This window comes from Ptychodera flava, chromosome 2, assembly GCF_041260155.1.
Source record: "Ptychodera flava strain L36383 chromosome 2, AS_Pfla_20210202, whole genome shotgun sequence".
NCBI classification, from domain to species: Eukaryota; Metazoa; Hemichordata; class Enteropneusta; family Ptychoderidae; genus Ptychodera; species Ptychodera flava.
In genome coordinates, this window is record NC_091929.1 from 24,739,658 (window position 1) to 24,748,061 (window position 8,404).

At 35.7% G+C, this 8,404-nt stretch overlaps 1 protein-coding gene across 1 annotated transcript; it reads left to right on the forward strand.

The window, feature by feature from the left end:
- Nucleotides 1–27: 27 nt before the first annotated feature.
- Nucleotides 28–3,232, forward strand: LOC139147583 (tyrosine-protein kinase receptor Tie-1-like). Its single transcript, XM_070718716.1, has 6 exons — nt 28–231; nt 408–530; nt 713–824; nt 1,193–1,289; nt 1,509–1,611; nt 1,972–3,232. Exons 1-6 carry the CDS (start codon nt 106–108, stop codon nt 2,059–2,061), a joined length of 651 nt encoding a protein of 216 aa, XP_070574817.1. The 5' UTR covers nt 28–105; the 3' UTR covers nt 2,062–3,232.
- Nucleotides 3,233–8,404: the final 5,172 nt, after the last annotated feature.

The following is an 8,404-nucleotide window of genomic DNA, read 5'->3' on the forward strand; positions in this document are numbered from 1 at the left end:
AATTTATGGACTGTAACTAAATAACCATTTGTCTTTTGCTTTAAAGCTCATCCGCTTTGCATAATATTGGAATTGGCACCGTATGGAAGCCTTTCAGATTACCTCATGAAGAACAGAGCCAAGGAGTCATATGAAAACATCATCCCAAACAGTCGAGATATAACATCATATGTTTTACTTCAGTTTGCTTGGCAAATCGCTAAAGGGATGAGTTTCATTGCTTCTAAAAAGGTATTTAACAGCTACAATCATATCACTGACACGTCTACTTATGAATATTAAAATCACTTATTTAAGCTGACTAGACATTAAACTGCACCTGATATTTTACACATTCAACGTATACAGACATTACTCATTACTAGGGCTTACGGTTATTAACTTTTGTCTTATCACTATTAAAACAGTGTATCCACAAGGACTTGGCGACAAGAAATATTCTTCTTGGACGGAATAAGTGCTGTAAGATATCAGACTTTGGTTTGGCAAGACACGTCAATGATAATTTCATAGAACGGCGCACAGCTGAGGTGAGAAACAAAAATTTAAGATTAGTTTGTAACTTGAAAATTCTCATTTTGTACACTGCTATGTCGAATATATTGTCTTTAAATTGTGTGGTATGGCACTAATGAAAGTAGAAGATCACAATGGAAACGTTATAACTAATGTGCAGGGGAATTTATTCAATAACATCTTATGATAATTACAGATGCGTTTGCCGATAAGATGGATGGCTTTAGAGTCTCTGGTATTCTCAGTGTACACAACAGAAAGTGACGTTTGGTCATACGGTGTCGTTCTGTGGGAGATAGTTACACTTGGTGAGTCCACTATTATTCTAATAGCTTTTCCTTCCTTCTAATCACTCAAAATCACCAAACCTTATTTCATGTATAAATATATGTCAAAATATAGATGAAATACATGGGGACGCAGAAACGATCAAAGATTTACTAAGAAACAGTATTGATGCCCTACAAGACATTGCCTATCTACGAAGCATTCTACAAGAAGTGTTCTTGCCATTTTGTAAATTAAGGCTTACCTTACCGTCAATGGCTGCAAAAATGTATAAAGTTTATGATTTTATCAAAGGATGTTTTTTGCGGAGAGTTTATTTCCATATGTAATGATACAGTTTAATATGAAAAAGAAGCCCAATAGTGTTTTAATGTCCTTCATTTGTTAGGATCAACGCCATACGGGAGGTTATCACCGTCGGAGATTGTTCGTAAAGTAAAAGATGGCCACAGGCTACCAAAGCCCATTCATTGCAGTGATGAATTGTGAGTAAAAATGTGTTATAATACCTTGTTTTCAGTTGGCGAAAATAATTATCTTAAATTGCTCCATCTGATACCAAGTTCCACTGTGTGACACCGACTTATTTACAGCTGAAAAATTGTACGAATTCAAACAATAGAGGTGTTACTTGTAGTGTTTACTTCAGTCACTGTGTATATAGATATGATATTATTTGAACACTTGATTTTTTGTTAATGTAGTTACCAGGTCATGCAAGCGTGTTGGAAAGAGCAACGGGAGGAAAGACCCACCTTTTCTGATATATGCTTGACGGTTGGGCAATTAGCCAATGACGGCGCACAGGTATGGCAACAGCTGCGTTTGTTGGTTGATGGTTGCAGTGTTTTTTCTTTAATGAATGTAACAACTTGTAACTGTATCGTCAATAAATCTCACTAACATTAGCTCTCTGAATCAACTGTCAGGTACATTGCTCTTACTCTTATATGACTTTGTTTTCTTCTTTTTATGTGGCGAAACAATTCATAAAGTTGGTCTTAATGATCATGCACTTTTATTTATTATTTGGCATTCTTATTCATACATCCATTTTCTCGTTACGTTCAAAGTACCAGTGTTATCAATAGTTATCGTTTCATTTCAACTTCTCCAAAGTCCCACCGATGTATATGTGATGATAATTTCATGTGTTTTCGTTAATAGGATCATCTGACCATGGAAGATTTTGACGATCGTGACTATGTAAATATACATGTCTTACCAGGTAACTGGTCTCAAGATGAAAGAATATGATATAACGACACGTCGTTTAGTGCACTGCCAAAATCAAAGATACAGTGTCTTAGAGATGTATTGCCAACTCTACCGTATGTTTTTGTTCTATGATTTTGTTTTCAACGTCACAAACAATTCTGTTTTCCATGAGAGACGTTTTATCAATATGGCTAGGGGCTCGAAAGGACTTCTATTTTCTTACCCGCTGTGACTTACCTTCTGAAAAATTGTGAATTACATCTTTATATTTAAAAAGGTTAAATAAAATATAGATTTAGAAAAAATTGTGGTGATGGCGAAATACACATTTGAGTATTTCACAGTCACTGATTTGTATTTTCGTTGACAAAAACGCTTCATAATGGCTTTAATACAAAGAACATTTTGGTTATGTTTTGAAAACCTCAAAGTCATGAACTTCTTCTTCACTGCCCAAAACGTTCAGTGCCACAATGTTAATTATATGTGCATGTTTTGAATAGAAGTAATATTTAATTTCTCTAAAGTGATTTAGTGTATTTATAGCCACTCAAAATGGCATCTTTTTGCAATTTTGTTGTGATAAACTTGCGTGATCATTTAATGTTAGAAGGTAACGCTTTGGTTCGCTTTGTCATCTCCACTGGAGATGTGAAAGAAGTGAAAAAGTTCATAAGCAAAATAAAACACTTCACGGTATATTATAGTAAGAGCATTTATGTCAGAGTCAAAGTTGCTGATATATTCAAGAAATATATTTTTGAAACTACCCTTGTTGCAAACATTGTATGATAAATAGCGTTCGAATAATTTTGAGACAAGATATTTTGTCGAAATATGTGTAAGTATACAAGTATACGAGTAGTAGTGGAAGAGTATTAGCTATATTTGATCATTCTTATTTTTGGTCTGACCATTTCCATTTTTCTATTTTAACACTGTTTGCACATATGATGCAAGTAAGTGTATTCATTCAAAGAGAATGAATATCAAGACCATTATATTATGCAAATCTATATTTTTAGCAGTATACATAATTGTGAAATAATTTTTCAAGAAAAAAGTAATATTTGAATTTTATTTCTTTGTTTGGGAGAAGCGTTGCACAAAGAAACTTCGTCAGAGTTAGTTTGTTGTATATTTTTTATGTTAAGATCCTCCTTTTGATCCATCGTTCCTGAATAAACATATTTATTAATATACGATATATAAATTACGAAAGCAACAGTCCTCCTTTAGAGACACAGCAAGGTGATAAGACTAATGATTAAAGAAATGTATGCATGAACAAATAGACAGATGAAAGAACGAACAAACAATCGACCAAGTTAGTGCTGGTTTAACGTACGAATGAATGTACAATGATTGAAAGAAAGTAATGATGGAAGGGATAGACGAAAAATAAGTTATAGATTCAGCCTCAGGTCGTGTTTAATTCTGTTGATCTCTGATATACCTACCAAATAGTCTCGTCCATAAATATGAGTTTATTTATCTCTCTTATTTTATTCCTAAATTAACATGCCTATGTAAAGGGAAGACGACAAGCGCCCTCACACGCCTCACATTTTGATGTCCAAATGATTAATGACTAAGCCTCGAAAAACATGGCCAAACCTCTTGCAAAGGTGGCGGTTTGGTGGCCAAAATCTGGTCCTTTGTACCATGCTATAATTCATCACCCTTGTGAATGAAATCTGGTTGAGCATTGCCAGTAACGAGGGAAGTCGCAACATCCTTTAGCGCTCAGTTATTGTTCTCAGGGACGAGATAAAATAAGTAATGAAGATAAAATATACTGAGGGTAGAAGCACTGAGAGAGAAAAGTCTGATAGATAGACCTTTAGACAGAAAGAAAATAATGAAAGCACACGTGTGACGGAGTGAACATTTCGCAAAAAAAAGCTTCGATTCGTGTAGAAAGCTAGCGTTTGGACTTTAAACACCCACTGTAATAATATTTGATGGTAGTAAACCCTTTCAAAGATTTAGTTTGCACAATCTGAATACTGTTGACATAAATCCGGTTGGGACGTTTTTGTCTCGTAATGAGATCAAAAGTCTTGACACGGTTGATCTTTGTTCGGTTCGTCGAAATAATTTTAACAGGCTTGCCTGAGGTCAAGTGTTAAACAAACGAAAAGAATGTTGGCTAATATATTTTCCTCATTGGCCATTAAAGTTACGCACAAAGCGATTCAGCTTATAATAACCACAAGTAGTCAACCCCTTGAGCATAAATTTATGATATCATCATTTATTTGAATTGAACCGCATTATCTACATGAAGCAAGAACTTTTTGTGAAAAAGTTGAGCAGTTTCCTATCCGCATGGACAAAAGAAGGAGTTTGGAATAGTCGTCGCTCTGTAAATCTTCACTGTTGGAAATCACGACCACAAACCGGGGCATTCATTGCGAGCTAAATTCGTTTAATTGTTTTCATATGCTCAATCATATGCTCAATTAGCCAAAAGCGAAAGCTCATGTATAGGATGAGGCACTTATATTTGTATTTCAGCATTGCGTTGCCTTGTATATGGTGGAATGTGTTGATGCCAGACAGGTGGGGCACAGGTGACGTCATGACCTGAAAGTTTCGGTGCGTTAGCAAATCATTCTGATACAACAGTTTAACATTTAACTTTCAAAACCTTCTTAACAAACCGCCTAGTTTGACATAACAAACATCTGTCTGCTCGATTGTGAATGTGGTTTCTGCGCAAAATGCAGCTGAATTGTCTAATATAAATATACTCCTGGCTGAATCAAGCATTTACTCTTGACTGACGTTAAGAGGTTGTGAGGTGTCGTACATGCTTGCGCTTAACAAGTTATTTGCATTTGAAGTTTTGGAATGCGCCAAGTAGTTTCAACCTCTACAGGCTGTTAGCTTTATAGTCTATGTTTAACTGAATGTAATGCTGGCAGCTTTTTCATTCGGCGCATGCGTCCATGACACAATTTGCCGAAGTCAGAGCTGTCCATCGATATGTAGAATCACGATTCCACAGAAGTGTTAACGTTGCTCAGACAGCAAATGAAAAGGACAAATGAAGTGGCAATATATACGGGCGTGGAGTTACTATGATAAAAGTACGGACTTAGCAGCAGACAGAAACTATAATAGGCATCTTCCTACGGTCATGCGTTATCCTGGCGTAACAGAAGTAGTGCTAGTATTAATTCAATAGTAACAAAATTAAGTGGACATCGGTTCAAATAAGCACTTCCAGTAAGGCCACTGTCATAATTATTAAGCGTTTTTGCACAAAGAATCATGCAATAAAAATCGGTGCCATCTCTTCATCGCCATCTTTCGAGACGAAAATTTAGTTATGTCAAATACTTCAGCCACAATATTAAACCACAAAGTCTTGCTTTTTTGACTTACACTATATGAAAAATCTTACTGATAGCATTACAGATCGAGAACCATTGTTTCGTCAAAGCGTAGTTGGGTGTGTTTTTTAATTCATGCGGATACAACAAAATTGGTCGATAAAGGCATTAGCTTATAAACTAAGGTGACAAAGATTCTAGACAGCAGGTGTACGACGTCGACGATTGATACTTTTTGTTCTCTTGGTATAGTGCTGACAAGATTCATGTGAAAAGTAACTTACAGAAACAACTTGAAACCATTTCATTGCACTTCTACAATTTGTACATTTTCAGGTTTGTCGGTCATAGAGCTAGCAGTGAACAAGAACAGTCTCATGGAGTGATTCAACTGTCGAATTCCTTCGATTCACAGATTTCGGTGAAGGAGTAATTGTTTAGAGCGTGTAGCCAGAGAAGAGTCACTGTATGGAAGATGTGTCGTACATGTGTTTACACAGGACAACTAACGTATCCATCGTCAAGAGAACAGTTTGAACTTGGTCAGACATTTTATTTCAACACGAGTCTATTACAAAAAATAAGCTTTAGGCCAACTTGTCTTGTTGTACCTGCCGAGAGCGCGCAGGGAATTATCTTTGATAATCTCGTGTTTGGCCCAAATAGTTCGTATTGCCTTAAACAATAACACCAAAGAGTTTCTCCCTGATTGTGTGTCTCTGTGCTTTTGTCTGACTCCCTCTCTCCAAGTTATGCAGACAATAACATGGAACCAAACATTAAAAAAACTTGTAATAATGTCTTTAATGTATATGAGACGTTACTGTATATGAAACGTAAAGAGGACATCCATCCAACATTTAGCGCAGAAGATTTGATAATAAATGTAGCCATTGAACCCGGATAGAATAACTATAATCATAAATTATTATCACTATATTATTATACAAATCGACGTTTTAGCTGCGAAGGCAGTCTTATACAGGCGATGTAATTGGGCCATTAAATCGTACATTTGTGAAGAGGACGCGGGGTGTGTGTGTGTGTGTGTGTGTGTGTGTGTGTGTGTGTGTGTGTGTGTGTGTGTGTGTGTGGTGTGTAGGTGTGTGTGTAGGTGTGTGTGTGTGTTTGTATGTAGGTGTGTGTGTATGTGTGTGCTTCTTGGCACCTCAAAGCCTTAAAAGGTCTATAATTATTATTTCTTTTACAGTCATTTAGAATTTAACAGTAGAAATGATTCGACAATATAAAATATACTTGATATCTTTAATTTTATTACCTAATAACAACGTTAACAACAACAATGACATTAAATATCCATATAATTGTATTCCCTGAGAGTGAACGCCCTCACTCGGGTAAAAGGCCTTAACATATATCATGTGGTCCTTCGGCCGTGAGGTCATATTCTGGAAAACAACACATTCTACCCTCCCCAGGATCAGGAGAGCACGTATTCTGAAGGAATACTTATGACACATTTAAAAATTGATTTAAGACTGACTTCCATTATTAAGTTGAAATCTTTACCGAAATTTGAGCAAAGAGATCATGTGATTTTATTGTAGCCTCGTAATCGGTGTTATGTCGAGTTATTATATTGTCTGACTTTGATCGAAACTTCTATTTAAGATGTTAGAAGACATAACTATACCAGAAGTGATGCGATTTTGATCAGTGATTGTTCGTATCTCAGACCTCAGTTGAACTTCTTTAGTTTGTCACTTTGCTTTAAGGTTGACTGCCATTTCAACTTGTTTGCTTATTGCTATTATGTGTCATTTTATAAATTTGCCTTCTATAACTTATCAGTATCGTTCATGAAGCCACCCAGGACAGAGTGAATCATTTATCACAGTAACATAGTGGGTATAGTCAAGTTGAACGTCTTTTGATTCAATTACCTTGTGTTCCACAGCCATGTATTGGTAATTGTAAACTTATGATCGCCAATCCTGTTATATGAAAGATCTGATTAGCATTTGCATGTAACGTGATAGATGGCCTCATGGAGTGTTAAGGACCAGATATTGTCTGCTATTATTTTGAATACAATAGACTTCGTGGTTCGAAGGTCACCATATCTTCAGGTATCCTGATAAGCGACAGGGTGATATAACAATGAGCTTCTGGGATTGTTTTTTTCGCGATGAAGGACAGAGTTATCCCTTGAAGAGAAATTTGGCTAGACTTAAATGCGTCTGTTGAGATGATAATATGAATTCTATGAATACTATGAATTATTGTGAGTTTCAAGAGAATTTTGAAATTGTTTAAAAGGGAATATGTCAGAATATGCTGGTGTGATGTAACAGAAAGCCAAGCATTTAGTTTTTGACGTAACATTCAAACCTTATGTACACAGAGAACAATATAAGTACGTCTGTCGTGTTACTAGGTATTTGAACAATCAGCAATTTCGAAAGATTTATTAAATAAAAGCTGGGTGTGTAGACGTTAGATGAGTACGGATAGAGAACAAAGGTTGTATCAAGACGCGAAATAAAACGCAAGATGTTTCGATGTTGTTCTTATAATCTGGTATGTGAAAAGGTATATGCAGCAAATTTTTCAATTGTTATGCTATTGAATTGCCAACACCTTGTTGGCGTATGAGAAAGACTGTAGCTATGTGCAGCAAAAGAAGCCTGATTTGTAATTCGAATCATTTTATATGTTAATGTTAAACGTTATGTATTCATGCGTTTATTTGTTTTTCAACTTCAGTACTACAGTAATCGAACATGTCTCCATCCAAACATCTGGATTTTTTTCCAAGCCGTTGACGAGATAAAGACAACTGGCAGATTGCTTGCCAGTCCTTAGAAGAATCGATGTGCTCATAAGAATCAACAGTAACTAGTTGAAATCAATTTTTTTGGTAATTACATTTTTTCGAACATGAATAGAGGTTAGTATTTATATCTTATCAATTACACTTTAACTTTTGTGTATTTTCAACGCGGAAAGATAAAAAGCCCCTTTAGCCAAACAAATAAAATCTGTTGTTTCTCATCAACGCGCGCGTGGATCTAGACTGG

What these genes read in the sequence shown, in the direction of transcription:
- LOC139147583 (XM_070718716.1), top strand. Translation starts at nt 106, where the DNA reads ATGAAGAACAGAGCCAAGGAGTCATATGAAAACATCATCCCAAACAGT. An exon ending in GTTTCATTGCTTCTAAAAAG is followed by an intron (nt 232 to 407) that starts GTATTTAACAGC and finishes CTATTAAAACAG; the next exon opens with TGTATCCACAAGGACTTGGC. An exon ending in TAGAACGGCGCACAGCTGAG is followed by an intron (nt 531 to 712) that starts GTGAGAAACAAA and finishes TGATAATTACAG; the next exon opens with ATGCGTTTGCCGATAAGATG.